This window comes from Lonchura striata, chromosome 1, assembly GCF_046129695.1.
Source record: "Lonchura striata isolate bLonStr1 chromosome 1, bLonStr1.mat, whole genome shotgun sequence".
Classification (NCBI taxonomy): domain Eukaryota; kingdom Metazoa; phylum Chordata; class Aves; order Passeriformes; family Estrildidae; genus Lonchura; species Lonchura striata.
This window is the reverse complement of record NC_134603.1, coordinates 146,555,861-146,581,871: the sequence shown is the minus strand read 5'-3', so window position 1 is coordinate 146,581,871 and position 26,011 is coordinate 146,555,861. Positions and strand designations below refer to the sequence as shown.

General features: G+C 41.3%; 1 protein-coding gene across 1 annotated transcript; it reads left to right on the top strand.

Annotated features, from left to right (window-relative positions):
- The first annotated feature begins 14,245 nt into the window (after positions 1–14,245).
- Positions 14,246–25,035, top strand: GTPBP4 (GTP binding protein 4). Its single transcript, XM_021528808.2, has 17 exons — positions 14,246–14,349; positions 14,968–15,138; positions 16,286–16,389; positions 16,466–16,602; positions 17,155–17,255; positions 17,637–17,729; positions 18,227–18,418; positions 18,508–18,573; positions 19,262–19,351; positions 19,753–19,863; positions 20,120–20,197; positions 20,306–20,357; positions 20,920–21,020; positions 21,888–22,085; positions 22,940–23,005; positions 24,192–24,326; positions 24,808–25,035. The coding sequence occupies exons 1-17, from the start codon at positions 14,302–14,304 to the stop codon at positions 24,958–24,960; spliced, it is 1,896 nt and encodes a 631-aa protein (XP_021384483.1). The 5' UTR covers positions 14,246–14,301; the 3' UTR covers positions 24,961–25,035.
- Positions 25,036–26,011: the final 976 nt, after the last annotated feature.

Below are 26,011 nucleotides of genomic sequence, written 5' to 3'. Positions count from 1 at the left end.
TGCTCTGTCTACTCTTAGTATCATGCTACAAGACAAATCAGGAGCCAAGGCAAAATAAGCTGAATTTTGTGCTAAACTGGAAAGATTAAATACTTTTATCTGTGGGAATCCAGGGCTTCCCTCTGGCTGCCCTGGCAGGCATGGGACCCTGGCAGGGGGTCAGGAACCCCCCTGTACAGAGCCCCCAGAGACACTGTCTGTCATCTCTGTCCATGGAAAAGAGTTTTCAATCTTACAGGATGAATTACAGGCTCTGAGTGTTTGATATAAGTAATAATTAAGTGTGGCACGGGTGCAAAAGTAAAATTTTAGGACTCTAGACTAGGGGCTCAAAGGGGACAAGATGGAGGAAATTGGGTGTGTCTTGTCCTTTTTCTCCTTCTTCATGCCCTCCATGTTTCACTGTGGTGTTGGCATTTTTCTGTTGGTTCAGGCTGGGGACACACTGTCCAACGTAGGTGACAGATACTGGCACGTTATTGTAAATCCAGCCCAGGGAGTTTCTGGTATTTAATGTTTGTAACATCCCACTGAGGGCAGAGCCCCACAAGCTGCCCTGCAGGACAGAGCTGGGCAGGGCAGCGGAACATGTGAGAGATAAACAGAATAAACAACCTTGAAAACCAGCACAGACGAATGATGACTTATTTTTTGGCAGCGGGGCAGAAAGACAGAGACTTTTTACAATCTTGGAATCATCAATACCTCAGATTCCAACATTTATCAACTTCATCAGACTGGGCTCAGAGTGACGATATTTAGGTTTTGTGCCAGGGTCTGTGGTATATGGCTCAGGCTGCCAACAGCAGTCCATGTAAGCACCATTGCACCATTCAGCTGGCGAAGTTACCACAGCTTCTCTCTGTGTAAACCCCTTGTAGCATCTACTCCTTGTTGCACTCATCCGGCTGGGCAAGATCTCAGCACATCCTTCCTGCAGGGGTTGCAGCGTGGGGGATGTGGAACAAACAGAAGTAGAGACAAGAGGTTACAGAGCAGCGTCAGGAGAAACAGCCTCTTCCGTCACAAGAAGATCAAGGCAGTTAACAAAAAGTCTGGGCACCCGGCAAGATCAAACCCAGCTCCACCGCTCAGGCTGCTCAGAGATCCTCCCCTCCCTGCAGCAATGCGGCAGAGCCTCTCACTCCCTCTAACGTTAAAGCAGCGCTTAATTTAAAAGAAAAGGAACTCCAATTGTTCTGATCTCTGGTTTTCACCACCTCAGGGAAAATGGAACGCCCTTCTCGCTTCCCAGGTGGGAAAGTGAAAGCCCACAAAGGAAGTTCTTTCCCAGACCTTTCCCTTTGCAGGGAGTTCTCGTCCCGGTGAGCCCAGCTTGCCCCGAGCCCGGAGAGATCTCAGTGCTGGCAGGGGAACCTGGTGTCTCCTCCCAGAGAAGCACCTCCCAGCTGATTCATTCGGCTTGAAGAGGAGAAGCTCTCTTTTTACCAAGGATTTCACCTCTCTGAAGACTCTTTCTGATTTATTCTGCTCCTCTCTGAGCTTGGCAGCAGTGGCTGGTGCTGTGACACACAGCAGCCTTTGCTGATAAGCCCTGCACTGTGCATATCTTTCTTTCTTTGAATGTTTTCTATCAGGAAAGCATCAATTTGTATTTCCTATAGAAATTGCTCCCGGCTGCCAGGCTGGATGGGCTTTTCTCAAACAGAAGTGGAGGTGTATTGGAATGTTTCTGCTCTTCTGTGGCATCAAAGGAAGCAGCATGTGACACAGAAAAAGGACAAAGGGGGACGCAGCCACTGGTTCCTGCTTTCCTGCCAAGCAAAGGTGCCGTGGAAGAGCCTTAATTTCCCTTTGCCCTTCCCAGCAGATGGTTCTTCTGAGTGAGCACAGGAGTGCCACAATGCCACTTTTTCTCTCGTCTCAGCGTTAGGTTCTACCATTCAGTTTTGAGTTTTGACAGCACTCTTTTTTTAAGGAAGCACTTACCTCCTTTGACCTCTGCCCTGGTGATGGGAGCTGAAGACCCTACTGGAATCTTTGATGGGAATACAAAACATTCCTCATACTGAAAGGACTGGGATGTGTTTCTGGTTTGAACTAACAGTATGCTGCGTGGATTTCATCACACATGGAGGGGAAAGAAGTCTGTAATCCCACATCTTCCATTGTACACAGGCTTAGGTCCTACTGTGGTGCTCTTTGCCAGCATGATAATACCATATTAAAGAAGGTCTGACAAGCTGAGGTTGAGCATAGAGAGGTTTCTCTTCCCACTTAACCAAATTCTAAAGCACAGGGTAAGATTTCAGCTGTTTAGGTAACAGCTGAAATATAAGAAAGGTAAGAAAGCAGCTGAAAACAGCTGAAAGGTAAGATTTTAGCTGTTTAGGTAACAAATACATTTTCTGTATAAAAAGCTCCAATGACTGGCCTGTGCACTAGAGCACACCTTTGGGCGGGTTTAAAACTGTACAAGATGTCCTAAAGCTTCAGAAATAATCTAAAACATAGTATGTACAAGAAAATAGAAATAAAGAGATAGCAAAGCACTGTAATACCAAAGCACCTTTCAAAAAACTGATCCTGGGCATAATCTCTAATTACTTAAAACTTAACCTCAGGAATTAGCATTAAGAAGGATAATAATTCCCTAACTACATCAGAGCAGAACAAGTTCACAAACAAAAATTCATTAAGGAAAACTCTTTCTTGGTAAACTATGGTGAAAATGACTGGAGGGATTCACACCTGTGCTCTTGAGATATGTCAATTCTCTGAAAACCTAATACAGAGTTTAGTGTATGCAGACACCTTCTTCAGAAATAGTAGAGAAATCACAGTAAAACCAGGATTTCTCTTTAACTTGTACTGCTCTCTGAATTCCTCTTTATATATGTTTTATCTAAATCTTAAGACTTTAGTACCTAAATATGCTGGTTTTGTCAGGGCCATGGGGTAGAGAAGCTCCAGGCAATGTCCTCCTAAAACCTATTTCTAGTGTGCAAAAACAAAGCAAATGGTGCTGGTAAACCTCTAGGGTCTGTCAGACTGCTGTGGGGGCACTGATACGACATTTCTGAAGATTCATCTAGTTATCAGCATAGGTTGTTTTGTCACTGCTTCATTTCTGTTAAAGACAATCTTCTGGAACGGGCTGTATGTGTTCAGAGAATTCCACTCAAGAAATCATGGTCCATACAGCAGATCTCATCCTATGTGCACACACTGAAACTTTTCCTCAGAGCAGAGCATAATTTCCATTCACTTCCAGATTCCTTTAGACTAATCAAGTCATAAAAAGAACTTTAGCATAACTGATGCTCACACTCCTCTGATGTCCATCTCACTTAGAGGTAATTGAGCAAGGGATGTATTCAACACACACAGAATTAAAGCAAAAAGCATCTAGAATCCAGTGTTGTTGACTAGAAAATATTGTACTCATCCTCCAGCTGTTTCTAATTACAAATGTGTGTTATGAAATATCCATTTATTAAGGAATTGCAGGGCACTTGACAGGGAAGATGAATGATGTAATCAGAATTTCTTTTCTTTTTTTCTGAATGAGGGATGTGGTATTCCTGACATTAATATGCACCCATTGTGCAAGATTCCTTCATAGGGATATGTTGATCTGCATTTGAAAATGGACAAAATCAGCACTGTCATGATTGTTCCTGGAGGAACTCATTTTAATTGGGCTTTTGTTGTGAGAATATTGAAGTGACACTGAAATTTGCTTTAACACAGAGAATTTGCTTTAACTTGTAGCCATATCCAGAATTTAAATTGACATTTCCCATATGGAAAAAAAAAAAAAAGAAAACCTCTAGGATATTGTATTGCCCACTCCATTATGTGGTAGTTAATAATTAAAACCATGCTGCAGTTCCATTTATGAATTCATAATGTGGAGATGAATGATTACTGCAAGTCATAATTTGACATACAATAATCTTGACTGTATTTCAGTTATTTGCAAACAAAGCTTCATTTCCTTTCTCAATTTTGATGATACAAAGAAATAATTAAGATCAGATGTTTCCTCTGCACTTCCACAACTCTGAAGGGTCTTCATTTAACATAAAATAAGATTGCACACAGTTTCCTAGAGTACCTTTCCAAAGCCCATCTTAGGTGTCACACAACAGACCTGTCATCCCATGACTGGCTGCCCTGGGGGCTGCTGCTGTGCTGCTGTGATGGATTGCATCCCTGCAGGCCTTGGGAATGAATGCACTCTGATCCATCACGAACTCAAGGGGGGTGGGTGGCCTAAGGCAGAGTTATTATATTTATGTACTGCTCTCCTAAGGCAGAGTTATTATATTTATGTCCCCAGACACTGCAGCCAGAACCTAACCCTGGGTACAGGCAGGAGCTCTTCTCCCAGCTGTGGTTACCTGCTCCTGCAGAAGTTCAAGGCTGGCCAAGCTGAGCTTGGGAGCAGCTGGCACAGAAACACCTCCTGCCCAGCAGCTTCCCTGGAGGGGAGGGAAGACTGTAAATAAATAGACTTTGGGGTTAGCAAGACAGCATGGTTTCCTCAAGTGCATTTTCTGTGCTGGCTGTCACAAAGAAGCCACTCCCTAGCTTGAAGGGGTAAAGGAAGAAACACTGAAGCATCTGGAATGACACAGTTGGACTCTGGTGACTGAGGGGATGGGTACAGTGCACCATTGTGTCCCAGCCCTTAGGACAGCACAGTCCACCAGCACAGCCCATCAGCAGTGCCTTCCTTGCACAGTAGTCCCATTGACACAGAGGAGGGCGTGTCACAGGTAACCACATCCAAAGCCATTAGGGTTTTGTGGGTTCAAATCAGTGTCCTGGGGTCCACCTGTGCACTTACACCAGGCCTGGACTGACAGGAGGAATCCCTTGGCTGTGCCCACATTGACAGGCACCCTGCAGTGCCCAGACCATGTGCTGGACCATGTGTGGACCTGGCTGTGGCTGTGGCACTGAGCTCCTGAGGCCTGTGAGTGACACATGTTGGCCACATCTGTGCTGGTACAATGAAAAATGCCAGGGAATGTATCAGGGACTGCACCCACATAATTTCTGATGGATGGCCCAAAGCATGGCTTTAGACATGCAACACAGTCCTCTCCTAACCCCAGTGCTTCTGCCCCATGAGCTGGACATGTGCTCTTAGCCAATATTTCCTAGTTTGCTTGCAAGGATGGTGAGGAGGAGGAGGAGGAGGATAGGACCTGCCTGGTCCTCTCTCTCTCTCCAGCTGCCACAGTGAGTGAAGAGTCTGAAAGGGTAGATGTCTGTCTTTAGTAAAGGGCTGGCATGCAGCCCTGGCTGCAAAAGGCTGCAGACCGTGTGAGGCACCAACAAGGTCTCTCAAGTACTGTGTGCAGTTTGTCACAAAAGCTGGCATTTCTGCCTGCAGACAAGGACTGGTGTCTGAATTTCCATGTCTGCATACAGCTTCCAATACCTTTAATGCCAAACAGCACTTCTCAGTTGTAAAAAGCTCTCTGTACTTTATGTGTCTGGTATTTTTTCATATTGCTGCTGGCAAATCTTCTTGCCAAAGAAGCTGTTGGTACAAACATGGTTCTTGCAGATGTGGACCACAAGCACAGCTGCTTCCCAGCCAGCCAGATGTGGCTTTTTGCAGTGTAGCTCTGAATGTGAAGCATGTAGATAATGGCATAGTGCCATGTGAAACTCATGTGCAGACTACATGGAAGAGCTCCTCTCTGTCAGTAACTTGCACACCAGTTGTCTCACTTCCAACAAAATGCCAGTGACTGGATGTCTCAGGATCAGTTCTCTGCATCACATGCACAGGATCCTTCATGATCCTTGGTGTTATACAGTGAAAACAGGAGTAACTGAACACCAGCTACTGTTCAGTCTGCACACTGTTGTCTGTGGGAGCTGGTGCTCTGGGTCAGACCACAGGCAAACAGGAGCACTGCATCCCTACAGCTCCATCCACCATCCCCTTGTCTCTGGAGCCCTCTGTTGTATTTCCTGTTGGGCTGTCTGGATATCTGCTATTATTTGAGAATTACTTGAGCACTTACTATGTTGCAAGGGTTAACTAATTAGGTATTTCTAAAGTTGGGAAAATTAAAAGTGCTGTGTAAGTGTTTCTAAGTATTATAGAACAATGGTTCACAGCATCAGTTTTTTTATAGGTATTTCTTTAACTTTCTATCTTGGTACCACACAAGTTTCAACTACCAGTGCTAGTTCAGTAGACCATGTATCAAATGATAATTCTCAAAACATGTGAGAAATAAATTCTAAAGGCTAGGAATGCTTTGTCATTATAAAACTGTGTATTTTAATATGCCATTTGTTATATAACATATAAGACATATCCATTATCACATATGTATATATTACAAATAGGTATACATGTGTGTATGTATATATGTATGCATGCATAGGGACAATATGATAAATTATTATATGATAAATAGTAATTATTCATAGATGATGCTGTGATAATATACCCCCAAGAAATAACATGCAGGTCCCTTTAAATTCACAATGTCTGTATTTCTGACACTACCTTAGTATCAATGATTCATAGCAATTACAAGATGATATAGTAAATTATGCACATTAAATCAGTTACCATCATAGTTTGCTATCAGAAGTCTCCTGGATTTAGCTCACTATTATTTCAAGAACTGTGAAGACATACAGGTGCAGCTGAAAGGTTCTCTATCAGCACAGTGACAAGGTGACCTTATAAAGATCCAGCCAGAAACTGGTAAGGAAAGGGTTTTAATTTCCTCTGTCACACTGTGATACAAATGACATCTTTTCACAGTACAGTGTGCTTGTGTGCCATATGCAGATACAGAAGAAGCAACAGTGAAGGAAAGCAGCCCAAAATGCTCAGTACCAAGTCACATTTATGTCTCAGGGAGTTTTGCTGATTTAATGACTAAGAAAAAATACTGCAAGGACATTCTCATTGAGCAAGAATCAATGGAAGGTTTAAAAAAAAAAAAAAAGAATTAATTCTGAAAATAATGAGTGGTTCTACAGCCATGTAATTAGCAGGTATTTTTAGTTTTTCTTCAGAAAGAATGCCAGGCAGCATTCATATGAGCGACAAGGACAATGCTGATGTAAATGATGTATGGATCTGTATAGGCAGGACTGAAAGATGTGAAAATAAAGGGCTTGTGATGTGTGGGGAAACTGACAGCTGAAAGGCTGTGGGAGAGGGAAGGTAATGAAAATACAAAATTAAAATAGTGGAACGTAGACTTGTTTGGTGGCCCTGTGCTCAGAGGAGGGCAGCTCCCGCCATTCAAGGCAGTCTCTGTTTTGAATCAAGAGAAATATTCTGTCTTTTCTCTCACCTCTGTGGCTGCAAGAATAGGGGATTGCAGAACTATTGTTGGCTGGCTAAAAACCAGCCTGCAACCAGCCTTACATGCTCTAGCTTAGGGCAGCTGAGTCTTCAGACCACTGGTGGGCTGACATTCTAGAGTGACTTGCAGAGCCAAAACCCAGTGATGCTGGCAGACCAGTGATCCTTTGGTGAGATCTGCACCAGGGAACACAACTGACTTGTGTTCCAGTACTTGAATAACCAGCAATTGCAACCAGAAACATGAGGTGAGAGCCACAGGAGGTCCTGGACCACCCACTGAAGTTAGGTCCATGAAGAATGAGTCATTAGGGCAAACTGTAACTATCAGTAGCTCTTGGCAAAATACAGCACTTGGCAAAAATATGATTACTATGCCTTACACTGAAACAATAGATTCAGCAGAATGCCATAAATCTTCTCTGAAACTACCCTGAAACTACCCAGAGGATTGCAGTGTTGCTTTTGGCAGTATGACCACGCTGTGATTCCAAAGCCCCACCTGCTGAGCTCACACTGTACAGAGTTTTCCCTCCCAGCTGCCACCTTCATCAAATATTGTTTTATCTACTTGCAGCTCCTTGGCTTTTTCAATGGCTTCAGCAATATCAGGGTGATATTTTTAAAATGTCATTGCTAATACATTTTAACTACACGCTGACAAAGATTTAGTATTATTATAAAACCTAAAACCTCCTATCTTCATTGTAGGAAAGTGAGGATGAAGTCCTTTCAGAAAGGACATCAGCTTCATTCCCAATTTTATGTCAAAAATACATCTGTAGATAGAGTTTATGTCATAGCTGATTGCAGGCATATTTAGGTGTCAAACTGCTCATTTGCCAGCCAAAATAAAATAGGCATCTAAGTACAATAAAATGTGCCTGCAATTATATGTGCCACCAAAAATGACACCTGCAAATGTTGTCAAGATGTTGTAGTAGATGCAAACATCTAAGAACACTTGAAATCATTTCCAAGCATGGGAAGTTTGAAGCACATCCTGCTTCTGCCCTTGGAGAAATATCCACTCAGTAATCTGGAATCCTTCTGATTTTTATATTTCTGGATCTTAAAGTCTTTTAAGCCTTAAACAAGACAAATAATATTTAAAAAAAATATTAATATGGTCCTGCTCTGTGTAACTTACCAACAGTGCTCTTATTGTCTTATTGTTTGCTCTTTTTTCTTCTTTTTTCTTCCTTTCCTCTCTCTCATGGTAAACACTGCCTGGCTGATTCCTGCCATCACTATTCAGAGAAGGTTCACAGAAGTGGTTAGGCTTTCGTGAGTGCAGCTTAACCCTCAGTGCCAATGAATCCCACACCTCGGGCCTCTATGTCAAGAGCCTCTGATCACAAGGAGTCTCAGTGAGGTCTCTGCCAACACTCCTTTTTCCATGGGGCTACCATGAGTCATGACTGGGTCAGCAACCTAGGATGCGAAGTAATTTAAAATGAGGGTGACAATTAAAAATTAGAAAGTGAACACAAAAACAACTCCCTTGCACCTGAGAGCTAGGCAATAGCCCACCATTCCCCTCAGGTGTCTTAGGGAACTGCCCCGGGCACACTGTTGCACTGCACACTGTGAGCATTTTCTTCCAGTAAAGGAAGCCTGGATGTGGCTCATTTTGAAAATGTAACCCACTGGTGCCACCGTGTCGGGGCCAGAGCATTGACAAGGCTGACATGAGGCACTATTTTTGCAGAAGAATTACCTATTCCTTAAAGCATGACAAAACCCTGCCAGCTCTAAGACTGTGACCATATTCAGAAAGATCAGAAAAACAACTCTTTCCTGACCGTAAGAATCACCAAACTTCAGATGGTTCTGGGGGAATTTTTTTTTTTTTAGCAACTTTCAGTATGATCTGCTGAGGCTCTCCACTCTTTCAGTTTGGCTGTTGACTCTTCGGGGAAGGGGGGGTGAGACAAGATGCTTCAGAAGCTCCAGCTGGGGCTCTTTAAGGCTTTTAGAGGACTCTCCCAGCTTGTGTTCTTGGCTGAATGCCCACAGAGGACACAGGAGAAGGCAGCTGCCCATGAGTCCTTTCCTGCCCATGCCTCTGCCCCTACCCCAGCAGCACCATGTGCCCCTGCTTATCCTGATGCTCCCCCCACAAGGCAACCCCCAGCAGACTCCATCAGGAGCTGCCAGACACAGAGGAAATTCTCCACTTGCCATTGCTATTCTCTGTAATGCTGCCCTGGCAAATCATGGAACAAAAGGACATACTCCCCACCTCCATTCTGGTAAAGCTGTCTCCTCCCTCAACAAGCAAAAGAGGAGCAGCTGGGAAAGGCAAAACGTGGTGGGTCTTTATTGTACTTCCTTAAACAATTTCAAAGTTTTCCCAGGATTACACAGTAACTACAGCTAATAATACTGTATTCCTGAGTGTATTCCTGAGTGTGCCTCAGCCATGTTCCTGAGATGCATTAGATGGCATTATTCTTCTGGGGCAGTATTGTCGCTCTCCAAAGCACTTTGATCCATCACCATGCATGCCCTTTGTAATAATAATTTAGTAAGAGAGTCTGAATCTTAATATTACAATTTTGGAAGTTCCCTTTGTGTGATGTGCCTTTTGTGTGCTGATACGAAATGGCCCTGTTTCAAAATAAAATCTTGCTCATGATATTTCAGATACTGCAGGTAAGTGTAAGCACTGTTGCCTGTTTACAGCTTTATTTTCTGTATTTAATGTGATACTTCTGGGCTGGTAGTTCAGAGATTGATGCTGTCTGATGAAGCCTGGAGGAGCTGCTAGAGAAGAAGCAGTAGTTTTTTGTACCTGGCATCTACCAGTGTCTCTTGGCCCTGACCTCTTGCATCCAATCTACAGAGCAAAAAGGTTAGGGAAGCTGCCAGGTCTGTTTGTGGCCATGCCTTTCCATTGTGTGGACCAGAGTGGGACTGAATATTTTTCTTCAGCTTGGCTACTGATATGGAGATTTTCAAAACCAAGGAATTAAACTGAAGCAAAATTGCTTCCAGAAATACCATTTTCTGACTAGCCTGTTAGTTGGCTTTTAAGCTGCTGAAATCAAAAGGTGAGGCAGACTGCATATTGCTGCCAGACCAACAGCTTATCAAACAACCCCTCTGAAAAGCTTTCTTCTGTTATGGAAACAGGAGGAGAGAAAGGACGCTGGGGAAGGGTCTGCAGCACAAGTCGTATAAGGAACAGCTGAGGGAGCTGGGAGTTTTTAGCCTGAACTGGTGCCTTGATTTTTAAAAGTGTTAAGATTTCTTTTATAGTTCTTTTGAAAGTTTTAAAGCTCTTTTAAAAGCTTTCCATGCCTTCTGATGTTTACATATTTCTACTGGAGTTCTCACGCACTGTTCATGTAAATAATGATTATTTTGCATTCTTCTTTGTAGGAGGAGAGAATTGATGGACTCTTGGTTTGACCAGTGTGGTTGGAGAGGTGGCAGTTTCATCCTCCAATCCACTGTCACTTTTGGGATTCTATATATTGTGAGGTCAGAAATAAATTTGGCTCTTTTTCTCTTCTGAACTTACCAAGCTTCTGTGCACTCATTTCGTGTCCTATAACGACACTAAACAACAGGAGGCTCAAGGGTGACCTTCTCACTCTCTACAACTGCCCAAAAGGAGACTGTAGCCAGGTCGGTCTCTTCTCAGACAACCAGCAACTGGAGGAGAGGCCATGGCCACAAGTTGTACTCGTGGTTGAGGTTTAGGTTGGACATTAGGAGGAATTTCTTCACAGAAAGGGTGATTAGACATTGGAACGGGCTGTCCAGGGACGTGGTGGGGTCACTGTCCCTGGAGGTGTTTAAGAGAAGACTGGATGTGTCACTCACTGCTGTGGTGTGGTTGACATGGTGATGTTGGGGCATAAGGTTGGATTCCATGGTCTCAGAGGCCTTTTCCAACCTGATTGATTCTGTAATGCCATATCTAGTAATAATGCAAATTCCTGCATGTGTTCTGCAGAAGCATTTCTTACAGAGGAATACTTGGGTGGCTCCCTGGGCCTTGTCCGTTCTTGTGCCTGTTTTTGGAAGTTCCTCTCTGGTGGATTGGCACAGCACATGAACCTTGCTGGTGCCATTAGTTACCCTTGCACAATGCACATGAATAATTTTGTGTTTTTCAATTTCAAATTGATATGAATTACAGTCTACTAGAATGGTGTTTAAAACATGAAATAGAGAATAAGTGTTACATGCCTGAAATATATCATAAATATGAATGAGAATGTCTGAGTGTAGAAAACCAGCTAGGATAAGGAATTTTCTGGTCCAAAAGAAACATAACTTGACATGGTCTTACTTCTCCTGACTTCTGGAACAAGAGGACACAATGTCTAGAATGGTACCCAAATTTTGTCTTGAAATTTGTTCTCTTGAAAACTGTCCAAGAAAGTAGTAATGCACAGGCAGTGTGAGAGCAGGGGTGCCAGGGCCTGCTCCTGGATAATCTGAATATTGAGGATCAGCATCATAGGGGGTGCACAGAGCATGTCTGCATGTGAGTCTGGAGTGCCTGCAATGGGCATGTGAACCTTGGGGGCTCACATGTAAAAGTGCCATGGACTGGGGAAAGCTGAGACTGCTGGTTCCAGCTGCTGGGCAGTCTGAATGTCCCAGGCCACCTCATGGAAGGATCTTTCCAGAAACTGGGGAAATGTGGGAATATACTTAGAGAAAAGCTCCTTCTATTCCATAAAATGACGTATTTGCGAAATACAGTATAAATAAAGTGTGAAGTCAAATCTCATTGCTCAAGAACACCTCAAGAAGACAGACTGAAGTAGTCATATCAAAATGTTTAGGAAGCTGCATGTCCCTTCAGAACAGGGCAGCTGCAGCCCCACTGTGAGGCCAGAGACAGGAATGGTTCTAAGGGCATGTTTATCATCCAGTAGTGCTCATGCAGTCATTACTACAGTTAACTGGAAAGGATTAACTATCATCTGGCTGATAAAATGAGTTCTTACTTTTCAAATAGCTTACAAATTTCCACTGCACTGGACAGCTGTTTGGAGCACTTCAGCAAAACCAGGAGCACAGTTAAATAAAAGAAATGTAAAAGGAGTTATGCATTAAAATTCTAGTAGTGTAGAAAAATGTGCAATCACAGATTAACATATAAATAAATTCTCTCAAGTGAATAATGTCATGTTTTGTGTGGAGATAAAAAACCCAAACTAGTGTGGAAGCCAAAGGAATTCCTAATTTTTAATCTAGTTTGCCTCCCAAAGAGTATCAAGTAATTTGCAATTTATTTAAAACTGATGTGCATGCCAGCTTACTGTCGAGTAGAAAACAGGGATATACATGCAAACTGCAGGATGTGCCTACATTCAGGTATCTTAGATATCTGTATTTCTTGTTTGCTGAAGATACACAAAAGACCCTAGAGCACAAGGTACAGTCAAGTTCACAAACTGCTCCAGAATTCACTCATGCTTTGTCTTTATCTGAAAGGATTTACAATTAAGAATGAGACAAGTCACTAAAAGTTATTATGAAAAAAAAGAAATTAAGGAAAAGCAATAATAGAGGGAAGTAAGAGTGTGTTTGTTTTGGGTTAGGAATTCATCAGGAATTTGTCAGAATTCATCAGGAGGTGAGGCTGCTGCAGCCCCATGACCACAGACCCAGCTGAAAGGAAGACTGAGCATGTACCTGCAGCGGGAACACACACACCCAGTCCAGATATTTCTGTGCATGTGTCCACCCACATAGAGACTCGACACTTGGATCATTCTGGCCCCTGGGAGCCCCTGCTCTCCCAGTTGCACTCACACACACATAGAGAGTGGTTTGGGTTGGAAGGGACCTCAAAGATCATCTCATGCCAACCCCCTGCCATAGGCAGAGACACCTTCCACCAGACCAGATTGTTCAAAGTCCCATCGAACCTGGCCTTGAACACTGCCAGGGCTGGGGCAACCACAGCTTCTCTAGGCAAGCTGTTCTGGGTCTCATCACTGTGAGGAATTTCTCCCTAATATATAACTTAAATTTCCCCTTTATTCAGTTTGTACCCATTACTCCTTGTCCTATCACTCACTGACAGAGTCCCTCTCTGGCTTTGCTGTAGGCCCCCTTTAGACACTGGAAGTTTCCTGTGAGGTTTCCACACAAGCTCCTCTGAACAGCCCCAAGTTTCTCAGCCTGTCGAGTGTGTCTATGCATGTACATGTACACTGACAGTGTGCATGTACCACGATCCCTCCATTCCTGGCACCCTGGAAACACGGCCACCATGGATCTCTGCCTCTTCTCCTGTGGCAGGCACTTGGCTTCTCACTCACAGGAACAGAACAGAAAGCCTCCTCAATCTGGAAAATGGTCAGGAATGGAGTTTAGTAAAAAGGGCAAACTGTAGTAATGGCATGTGCAAGGTATGAGCAGATATTTTTACTGACCGTGTGTGCTACCAGCCTCTTTTATTCGCTTTTCTCTCCATTTCCCCAAACTTTTCCTCCCTTATCAACATTAATCCATTGGTCTTCACAGATTTCATTCTTTCTCTAAACATCCCATATGTCATTCAAGACACTGAGGTGCTGAATCGTGTCCAGAGAAGGGCATGGAGCTGGAGCAGGGTCTGAGCACATGTTCTGTGAGGAGCAGCTGAGGGAGCTGGGGGTGTTCAGGCTGGAGAACAGGAGGCTCAGGGGGACCTCATTGCTCACTACAGCTCCATGAAAGGAGGGGCTCGGCCTCTTATCCCAGGCAACCAGTGACAGGACAACAGGACACAGCCTAAATTCCTTAAAGTTTGTTTCACTAGAACCCTGCTCGCGGTCAAGTGCTTCTCTGGCAAGGCCAGACTCAGCCCCAACGCTCCCCCTCCCACACTCCCTCTGTCTCGCCCTCCCTCACCCGCTCCCCTCCCTCTCCCTCCCGCTCCCGGCGGGCGGGGCGCGCGCAGCTCTCGCGAGAGCGCCGGGCGCGCTCCCTTTCCGGCGCGTGGCGCGGCGGTGGCGGCGGCCATGGCGCTCTACAACTTCAAGAAGATCACGGTGGTTCCGTCTGCCAAGGTATGGCCGCGCTCCCACGTTCCTGCCCCGGCCCCTGCTTCTGCCCTCCGTGCCCTCCGCACCGGGCCGTCCCTCCCGCTCGGCGGCTTCGAGGACCGCGCTGCCCTCCTGCCCCTTCCGCGGTGCCGGCGTGGTGTCGGCCTTCGCCTCCTCCCCCTCCCGCGGGAGTGGTGGACTCGCCCGTGCCGGTGCTGCTGCGGCCGGCGGCCCGTACCATGTACAGTGCCGGGGGGGTCCCTGAGCACGGATCCTTAACGCCGCGCTGTCCCCCACAATAACCCCTCTCGTTTTACAAACCTGCCTCATACCGAAAGCGTCTTGCTTCAAAATAAAGTCCTCCACCAGTCGGAGGAAGGGTTTTTAAATGCAGCAGGGTGAAGGGAGCTCCAAGCAGGGCTCGGTCTGGCTGGGGCGGCTGGGCCGGGGGCAGCCAGAATAGAAACTTGGAATAGAAACGGGGCAGGGAAGGTGCAAACTGCTTATTCCTGCGTGCCTAAAGCATTCCTCTCAAACTGTGGATGCACTTCACTCGTCAGCAGCCTCCTCCACCAAAAGAAAATTGTTGCCTTTACAAGAACTTGGCGTTTCGTGTAATTAATCATGTTTGCTCCATTGCAGGACTTCATAGATTTGACATTGTCAAAGACTCAGCGGAAGACCCCAACTGTCATTCATAAACATTATCAAATCCATCGGATTCGGCATTTTTATATGCGAAAAGTCAAATATACTCAACAAAATTACCATGACAGACTCACTCAGATCTTAACAGATTTCCCGAAATTAGATGTAAGTGTTTTCTCATTTGCTGATTACTCTGTGTAGACAATTTGGCTGATTTAAAGCAGATTTTACTGTGAGTAGTAGGCAAAACCTGTACTACAAAAATAGTATGCTCCTGTGAAGAGCAGAAGTCTAAGTTGTGCTAGTGGATGGCCATTAAAAGCTGGATTTTACAAGCTTTTAGCTGATCAGATATGTTTACCAAAAGTTGCTTTTAAATTAAGGTAGAATGTGGGGGGTTTTAAGTATATTGTGTCTGCTTGCTTCTTATTTCTTCTGTGTGTATGCATATGGAAATTGTACTTATATTTAGTCTTCTCAAGGAAATACCAAGAAATATAATATATCATATTGCTTTCCATCTTCAGGAGTTAATTTGACAACATAAAATGTTGTCCTTGGCCCAATAAAGGGTGGGGTTAGAAACACATTATTAACTTCCAACAACTGCAGCTGTATTCATTTCCCTGTGGGACTTTTTTATGGGCAGTTTTCTGCTCAGACTGAAATTATTCACTTATTAAATTGTTTTTCTTGATAATTTCATATCCGGTGAGTGTTGCTCCAGAATTCCCAGAAATATCTTCTGGGTTTTTTTTTCATCACCATGATGAAATTTCTTCAGGTAAATACATAACTAGCTGAAATACTGTACTTAAAAGATTTGTAGCAGAGATGCCACTTCCTTGAAAAGTTGAGGATTTATTTGGGCATTAAAAAATCTCTTTTTGTCCAGTCTTGCATAGAATTTCATTGCAGCACTCATAAAAGAAAAGGAATTTATAGTACTGCGGTATTTCTGCTATAATATGAATATCCTTTGAGACAATTTCTGTTGGCTTCTTGCAGTTTTTTCTTTGGAAAAAGAGACTTCAAAGTTGTATTAGGAAGTATTTCAGAAAGCAAAAGGTGAAATGGAGACTCTGTATGAGTAAGTCAAAGATGTGTTTGCAGAAGAAATTCAGAGGAATTAAGATTCATGCATTTAATGACCAAGCAGATTATTTTTCTGACATATGATAGTAATGAAAATTGTTTGGCTTTTGCTGTCATTTGTGTTGCTGTACTGGAGAAAAAAAAAAAAACAAAACAAATTTATGTGCAAGAAATAGAGTAAGAAAGTATGAGACTTAACATCATGCTTTTGTTTTAGGATATTCATCCTTTTTACGCGGACCTGATGAATGTCCTGTATGACAAAGATCACTACAAGTTGGCTTTGGGGCAGATCAACATTGCCAAGAATCTGATTGACAAGTAAGGGGCGTTGATTTCTCTGGTTTTGCCTGTGCCTGGTGGTTGGTGGCTGAGCTCTGCTCTCCTGTGCCCGCAGCGTGGCCAAGGACTACGTGCGGCTGATGAAGTACGGGGACTCCCTGTACCGCTGCAAGCAGCTCAAACGGGCGGCCCTGGGACGCATGTGCACCATCATCAAGAGACAGAAACAGAGCCTGGAGTACTTGGAGCAAGGTTGGTGTGAAATACGGGCTAAAAATGCATTGGATATAAAGTTTATTACACTTAGTAGCAGAAGAATGTGTTTAGTAGAGGTTACAGATCCAGGAAACACAGGAGCACTTTTTAAATCCTCAAATACTTGTGTTTATTTTGTAAAAAAATAGTTTTGTCTTTGAATATTAATTAAGTGTTATGGTATTGCTAACAGTGATAAAACTTTGTTTAGAAGTCACAGGCATGCTTTTACTTACCATTCTTTTCACTAACATATATGTGAAAAATACTCCTTACTTCAAACTTATTAGTCTCAGGTTGTGTTGCCTGATTTGGTGGAGTCATTCTAGCTGTAAGACAGTGGTCTTCATTTCTTAAATATTTCTTAAATTTTATTTTTGTTGTACGTAGATACTTGTGGAGTCCTCAAGGTATTACATACCTTTATGAATGATCATATTATATCAGCAGTGTTACTGATTTTTAGGACAATTCAGATATATATAGTTATTCCATCTCAGTAAAACTTAAATTATCAGAGATACTTAAAAAATATTTTTAATATTTCAGTACGACAGCATTTGTCTCGTTTGCCAACCATTGATCCCAATACACGAACTCTTCTGCTGTGTGGCTACCCAAATGTTGGGAAATCCAGCTTTATAAATAAGGTATGTGAGTGGTTTTTCCATAGATAATATTGAGATACAATTTATTTAAAATAAGGTAGCTTCTAAACAATTTGATTTAGTTGTGGCTGTGTCTGATGTGAGTAGTAGCAAGTTCAAAAGTGTGAGTAGAGGTTGAATGAAATTCCTGAAGGAATAAATGGAAAGTTTTGATAGATTTCACTCTTAAAAATCCTTACCTTCTCCAAAATAGCATCCCATTAGCATATTTTCTGATAGACAGCTACTTGTAGAGAAGCTAGAATAACCATGTTTTAGTTTCTTTTTCCCCCTGTAGCAAAGGAATTGTATTATAATTAGGTTATACTACTTGCAACTTAAGGAAATTTTAAATAAATGTATGTGACTAAATCTTGTTTTAAGGTTACAAGAGCAGATGTAGAAGTGCAGCCTTATGCTTTTACCACGAAATCTCTCTTTGTGGGACATATGGATTATAAGTATCTTCGCTGGCAGGTGAGAACTGTTACTATTTTGCAGTTTCTTGAAAGAATGAGCTGGTTATAGCCTGATTTGCCTTTTTACTATGGGAGCTGCGTTTTTGTGTCTTGGTGAGACAGGCTGTGTCTGACAGCTGCTGTGCAAGGTGCAGTGTGCCAAGTGAGAGCAGCAGTCAAAACCTGTTCTAAAAATGTACATGCATGGGTCTGTTCTCAATTGGAGGGAAGATGGGAAATGGAATTATTGACTAAAGCTAGATCACTTTTTATCACTCGCAAATTCTGGGCCAGGTAGGGACAGCATTTTCTCTTCCTCTGCAATACTTGGAGTGTTGGTTATGAAACCTCATTCTTACGTTTCTACATTTTTAAATTCTCAGTTTGGCAGAGCTCACAGTTCTATTTATGACTGAAAGGAAAAACTGTAGCTGTCTTAAAAAAGACAATACAGTTGAACAATCAAATACTGCAATAGCTGATGAGTAACACCTGACTTAATGATGTTAATTTTAGGTAGTAGACACTCCTGGTATTTTGGATCACCCCCTGGAGGACAGGAACACCATTGAGATGCAGGCTATCACTGCCCTGGCACATCTGCGTGCTGCTGTGCTCTACATGATGGATGTGTCTGAGCAGTGTGGGCATAGCCTGGAGGAGCAGGTGGAGCTCTTCAGAAATATTAAGCCACTGTTTGCTAACAAGGTGAGTTTTGTTCACATTATTAGCAAACCCGAGGGGTTTATAATATGGTAAATTGAATTAAGATTTTTTTTTTTTTGCCTTTTTATCAGCCACTTATAATTGTTGCAAACAAATGCGATGTGAAGAGGATTTCAGAACTTCCTGAAGAGAGTCAGGTTAGGATACTTCTCTCACCTCTTTGTCTTCTGATGTTTACAAAAATCCTGTGTGTGCATTGTGGATGGTTATAACTTTTAATCTTTTACATGATCATTTCTTTATTGAGCTGCTCTAATAGTGCAGTGGAAGGTGGCTTTGCAAGTCTTGACCCCAGCTTTCTTTAGTACTGTCTAATGTAGCCCTTGCCTGAATATTGTAAATGCCAAGCAGAAAGCAGGTGCTTAATGGTTTCAGAAATCTCTGATGGTGTTAGACCTTTCAATTTCTGCTTTAATTGGAAGTTAGACAATAGCTTTACTCCATAATCCTTTCAGTGACAATTAGGCACAGTGAGCACTAGACTAAAGAGGTCTTGCTGAACAGTTGCAATAAAGTCCTTCAAGCTTAATTCAATTTTATCTACAGGCTAAAGAACATAGAATTTGTGTTCTCTTTTTTTTAATTTTTCCTTTATGGATCATTTATGGGTACCTTTTAAAAAGTAGTTATTTGCTTCTAAAAAAAGAAAGTGATTAAATAGAACTATAATTGTAAACTTGCAGTCATCTTTTTCGAAACACCCTTTAATAAAATAGTAATGCATTGTATGTCTTGATTCTGGATTAAGATTTCTGGTATTAATGTATTCTGGTATATTAAGAAATGCACAGGATGTCATTACTTGGGTTAATTTTTCAATTTTAGAAAATATTTGAAGCTTTTGAAGCAGAAGGATTTTCTGTAATAGAGACAAGTACGCTAACTGAAGAAGGTGTAATCCAAGTTAAAACAGAGGTAGGTCATTCTCTTAGTTTCATCCCAAATGAATAGCTAACATCTTGCTTCACTTGTATGAGTTTAATCTCAGCTAGACTGCATTATAGTGATAAACTTTAAAAATGTTGTCCTTGTTGCACCTCAGTGAGCTTGGGCGAAAATGGAAAATAATGTCGTAATAATTTTTCTTTAAATTGTGGTTTTTTTTCTGAATCCTGTTAAAAAATGCATATCTGCATATGCATCTTCCCGTGATGCTTTTAACATAAAATAATTTGATGCTTTATTGAGAGTTAGAAGTATAATACAAAACGAGAATAAGATGTGAAGCCGGATACTTGGGATTGAATGCCTGCAGTGTCATTTGCTGTATCTAAAAGGCTTTGTTCCTCACCCTGCCTTGCCATGTGCACTTTCAGGCCTGTGACAGACTGTTGGTCCATCGTGTTGAAACAAAAATGAGAGGAAACAAAGTGAATGAAGTGCTGAATAGATTACACTTAGCCATGCCAAACAAGAGAGATAACAAGGTAGGGTACATGTTTGCACTAGTTAATGTATTTCCCAGTACTTCTTAAGTAGGATAAGAATTCTGTCATTGTTAATCTGTGAACAGATTCAAATGCTGAAGTTTTCTAATTTATTATCTGTAAGTGCCTTTCCTGGTGGAAGCTTGGGATTTTGTATTCTTCAGAAATACATTACAGTCCAACTGGTGATTTATAGCAGTGTGAAAAAAAAATGATGTGAACTTTCCCTTTTTTTATTGGGGTGGACTTATTCCAGGAGCGACTGCCTTTTATACCTGAAGGAGTAGTAGCTCGTAAGAAACGCATGGAAGTAGACACTCCCAAGAGGAAGTTGGTAAGTGGCATCTCTAAATCACGAAATCAGCAGCTGGATTTTAAATTTGCTGTGTTATTCCATAGCTTTTAGATTAGATGGTATCTAAAGCCATGTATGTCTTTGCAGGAGAGAGATATTGAACTTGAAATGGGAGATGATTATATTTTGGATCTTCAGAGTAAGTATTAGATAAGAGTTGGTATGACCATTATTATTACTAAACAGTAAAATGTGGCTGTCTCAGCCTTAAGGGGGAATACCTAAATCTGACTCATTTAAACTAATTGCCAGTGCCACCATTTCATTTCATACTATCCTTCTGTTCCAGAACTGGTGATCTTTAGTGATGTGTTTTGTGATGTTACTCAGTTGTTTCCCATTTTGGAGTCACAGATATGAAATAGCTGGTCTGATGATTCAAGTGATTTTTTCTTTCCGTACTTCATTAATTTCTGATGCCCTCTTTGTTCAGAAAATATCAATATGAGAGAGAACTGCATATATAATGTTTCAGCTGGGTTTTTGTTGCCTGGTGTATCTTGAGGCAGTGGGTCATGCCATAGCTGAACAATCTTTGGCAGTAGGATGGAGATGAGAAATATTTCTGAATATAGCAGTGATGCTGCCAAAATCTTAGGATAGGGTACTTCTTTTGTGTATGTTTTCTGAGTGTTGTTTTTTTGTCATGGAACATTCTTTTAAATTAATTGTCTCTTTATCAACTTTGTTGTATTTTTAAGAATACTGGGACTTAATGAATTCGTCTGAGAAATATGATAAGATTCCAGAGATATGGGAAGGCCATAATATACTTGACTACATTGATCCTGATATAATGAGAGTGAGTTTCCATTTATTGCTTTATACTTTTCTTTCCTCTTTATCTCTTATTTGTTTAATGTCAGTTACTATTTATAGATTAAAAACAAATTGTGTATCATGAAAACCTGTTCTTTTTTTGCATTGTCTGCACTTGTCATGGGAAAAGATACTAGGGTTTGAATGATAAAGGACAGAATTCCACAAGAATGGAAAATTGCTTCACTTTGTCAGAATGATGGTGATCTCATCTGTTCCATTCCAAAATATTAGGTTTGCACTAGAAATTATATTTCTTGGTTCTTTGACTACAGCTACAGGAGTGTAGCTATCAAACTTTATGTATTTTTAATAATACAAAGTTCATCCATCAGATTTACATCTATGGAGGGTATGCACTGAATGCTCAATTTGTAACATTTTTATTTAATAACAATCACTGTTTAGATTTCCTGCTGGTTGTTAAGGAGGAGTGATGAGTGCAGCCCACGGAGCCTCCCAGTTATGCAGCTGGGTTCCTGTGGATTCTGGTGTTCTGGACTCATGTTGAATGTCAGAAGAGAAGGGTTTTTCAGAGTCTGTTTCCAAAAATGGCACAGCAAGCACAGCTCACAGGACAGTACAGCTGCTTTCACACACTGGGCGGCTTTGGGCAGCCACACAGATTTAGCCAAGTGATAATGTGGAGTGATGGAGTTAGTCTGCACATCAGTGTGTTCATGGGTTCACAGTAATCTCTGTCACCAGCCCCGTTAGTGTGGTTACCAGGTAATGTAGTTCCTTCTTTGAAGGGCCTGTGTGCTGTCACAGCCCAGGACCATGTACAAATGTAATGTTGAGGATCATAAGTCAAGGATCTGATCTCTATTTTACCTCTTCAAAATCTAAGAAACTGGAAGAATTGGAAAAAGAAGAAGAGCTGAGAGAAGCTGCTGGAGAATATGACAGTGAACCAGAAAGTGAAGATGAAGAAATGATGGAAATCAGAAAACTGGCAAGGAAGATACGAGAAAAGAAGAAACTGAAAATCCTGCAGTCAAAGGAAAAAGATGTTCATGGTCCAAGGATGCCTAGAACAGCTAAAAAGGTGAGTCTAGAACATGTTCTGTAAAAAATCTTGCTGCTATGTAACAACATCATGAAAGCATGTATCACTGTCAGGTAATGGAACTGATGGGTTTTGTTCATACTTGGCCCCTTCACTGCTTGCTTCCTTCTGTTCTCCCAGGAGTTCTGGTTGCTGCTTAGCTGAGGAGGGATAGTAAACCTTTTTTTTTGTGTGTCACATAAGTGAGTCTTGTGTAAAACTCCATATGTAGTGCAGAAAAGGTTTTTAATAATATGATTCCGTTTGTTTAACTGTGTTGTTTCATTGTATATTATCTGTTCGCTTAAAATTCAAAGAATTATAAGAATTAGATAATTACTTAAAATCACAATCATGTTAAATTTATTCTGGAAAAGGTGATGTGTCTTTTTAGTAGCCAGGTATCATTATTTCTGATGGCAGACTCTCTTCTGACCTGTCCAGGACAATTGCAAAGTAATAAACTGGTAACGAGACATTTTGAGAAAATGAATCTAGCTGCTGTTGCCCCTAAGATCTCTTACCTTCTCCAGAGTGTGTGTCTTTTGGGAGAAAAGGAAACATTTTTGACCAAACAACTTCTTGTCAGCTTTCCACAAAAAAAAGGAAAAGCAATTACATGATCTTTAGGAAATGTGGGACCATTGGAGTCCTGTGAAACAGAATTTATGGGGGCAAAAAAAAAAGTTGCAAAAAATGAAATGTGAAGGTAGGATGTCAATAACCTGCTTGTGGATATGATAAAGCCAGAATTATATAGTGAATATAATGGACTTGTGGTGGTTTAGTGAGACAAAAAGTTGGAAGGATTTTTTTTTTAAAGAAACATGTTTTTTTTAACTGTGTTTGTACAGGTGCAGAGGAAGGTGTTAGAGAAAGAAATGACTGATCTTGGACTTGACATGACTAATAAAGATGATGTAAGTTTTTTCTAATTAAATGTAATGTTTGTCTAAAAGAGACTTAGATTTCTTTGAGCACAGTTGAAATGCTGATTGTAATTGTCACAAGAGAGAGGTGGGGTCTGTTAAGGGTGAATTAGGAATTGCAGATGAGGCAGTTGGTACTGGAATTTTTTGAGTAATGTGATCAAAACAGGTTGTATAAGCTAGAAAACTAACATTTATCAAAAATCATATATACAAATGCACTGCTTTCTTGGAATTTGTGTAGGATTCAAGAACAGGCTTATCTAAGCATACTTCTTAATTATCAAGTCTGCTTTGTTGGATGAGACTCTACTATGTCAGAAATAGTAATAGCAACAGATCAGGCCTATCTTTTTATAGGTCATTAATTCCATGAGCTGTAATTGAAGTTTTTGGGGGCAGCTGGCATCTTTAAATGTAAGGCAGGTAAAATATTTCATCAGAGACTGGCCTCCAGGAGACATTTTATTTAAAAAAAGCCCAAAACATTTTGTACAACAAATCCAGTGGTATTACAGCTCCCTGGATCTTGAGATCTCTGTTTAGCTAAACAAGGAGGTAGGAAACAAGAACTGTCAACACTGCACATCTGAATCAAGCATTTGTGGTTCTCAGAGCTGCCATGCCGTGTTGATGTAAGAGCAATGTAATGCTTATGCTATAACATGGTCAGTCTTCATGTCTGAAATTCTTCAGGGCTATGCCCAGTACACAGGACAATAATCAGGGTAGGTTTCATCATTGTTATTTTGCTGTTGCAAAATTGCTTAAGCGTTGTTGCTATCCATTAATTTGTATCTTTTTATTGATTACGTATGAGTCTACTCCACCAGAAGAAAAGAGCCAGTTAGTAATTGTGGAGGAAAAAAAGCTAATATTCACTGAAATTTGAGTGCTCCTGTAGGACAAAGAGGCAGTGAGCAACAGCTGTCAAGATCTTTATGTTACTATGGAATAACAAATATAATTTATCACAGCAATCCACTTCCTGGTTTTGCTATTACTCTGATTAGAAGTGAGCTGATTGTTTCTGGTTTTAAAGGTTAAATGATGTTACTATGGAATAACCAATATAATTTATCACAGCAATCCACTTCCTGTTTTTTTGCTGTTACTCTGATTAGAAGTGAGCTGATTGTTTCTGGCTTTAAAGGTTAAATGATGTTTTCACTTTCAGGCACATTACATGAGGAGGTCGCGCAGCACCACGAGGAAGCGCAAACGCGAAGAGTCTGAAGCGCCCAGGTCGGCGTCGCGCAGTCGCAGCTGCTCTCGCACGCCACGGGATGTGTCTGGCCTTCGGGATGAAAAGGTTTGTTATTCATCTGTATTTACCTGTTTGGCAGCTCAACCAGCATGATTGTGCCTAGACCAGCTCCTGGGAGACTTCAGAGTAGGCTGGTTATGTTTGTCCAGAGTTTGTGTTTGGTCTCCCTGCAGCTTGATCATATTTTCATTTGGACTCTTGTTTCTCTACTTCCATCTTGCAAATAACATGTAATAATATAGACCAAAGAAGTACATTTTAATTCTTGTCTCTAAATGCAAGTCTGAAGAAAGAATTCTGCAAACTGTGGTTCTATCTTTAGTAAGTGAGGAATTCAGGGATAGCATGATCCTGTGTTATTGTTCTGGAAAGTTTTGCAAAGTTTCAGAGTGACACTGCTCAGCTGGTGTTAATGTCCTTGATAAAACCATCCGGCTTAGTGGGTTTTTTTAAAGGTAAAGCTTGTTACCTGAGTTACTGAGGAAGTTACTCTGCATTGTTTGTTTGTTTGTTTGTTTTTAAATAGATGGTGAAGAAGGTTAAGATCATGGCAAAGAAAGCTCAAAAGAAAATGAATCGCCTGGGCAGGAAAGGAGAGGCAGACAGGCACATATTTAACTTGAAGCCAAGACATCTGCTGGCTGGGAAGAGAAAATCTGGTAAAACACAGAGAAGATAAGCAATCTTCTAGATCAAAATCAAAAACTGGTCAAAAAATCAAATTTAAAATAAAAATTAAATTTATTAAAACTAAGTTCTAGTTGTCATCTTTTTTAGTAATACTTGATATTTAAATGTGTGTTTTGTGTTGGTGGTTATGATACTTCAAGTTCAGTATTTCAATACCTTGATATTGCAGTTCCAAGAAATTCAATTCTAGTGGCAGAAACCATTTCTAAACAGACATTAAAAAATATTTTCTTTCATATTTTTATTCCTGACTTTCATGTATCAGTAGTGTTTATATCTCTATACAAACCTAATTTAAAATGAGGTTAAATCTAGAAATGTGCACACTTTGTTAAATTAATAAAAAATTCCTGGGTTCAGTAAGGTTTGGATTGCTGCATGCAGGTAATCCTTTGTGATGAGTTTATGTTGCTGGTGAAGGTTGAAACGGGTGGGCAAGTCACAGGAAAGCACCAAAAACTAGACAAAGTTTGTTTGTGCCCTGAAGCACGGGAGCAGTGCTGCCACTTTACTGAGATACAGGGTGACTGGAGGAGAAACTGCAGTTCTAGTACTGACCTGCACCCTGTAATAACCTAGAACAGCATGGGCAGGGAAGGTTACACCTTACAGCCTTGAATATTTAATATTAATATTTCAGATATGTAGAAATTGAGGCTCGGACTGAAATTCTGTGCCAAGCACATGTTGCTGTCATCCTTGGCTTAGCAGGACATTTTCTCTTTAGGATCTGACAGATAAAATTCTGCTCAAGGCAAAATATATGGTCATATGTGAAATATTTTTTGTCCCTACTTGGTCAGTGGTTACATAGAGGTTTTCAAAATGATGCATTATAAATGTGTTGCTTGAACAGTGCACTTCAAATCCATATCAAAAATTAATACTGCCCAGAAAAATGAGGGGGAAAGAAAGAAACCTCAAATCACTACTTTTTGAAATACAGCCAGTAACTGGCTGTCAGATGTCAGCTTTTGCAGCATGTGTAAATTGATAAGAGTTTCTCTCATCTACTTTGTGTAATAAATTCAGAATTAAAA

Bases quoted from the DNA above. Each gene is read 5' to 3' on its own strand.
- GTPBP4 (XM_021528808.2), top strand. From the start codon at position 14,302: ATGGCGCTCTACAACTTCAAGAAGATCACGGTGGTTCCGTCTGCCAAG. The intron at 18,419-18,507 runs GTGAGTTTTGTT...CCTTTTTATCAG, and splicing joins AGCCACTGTTTGCTAACAAG to CCACTTATAATTGTTGCAAA. The intron at 22,086-22,939 runs GTGAGTCTAGAA...GTGTTTGTACAG, and splicing joins TGCCTAGAACAGCTAAAAAG to GTGCAGAGGAAGGTGTTAGA.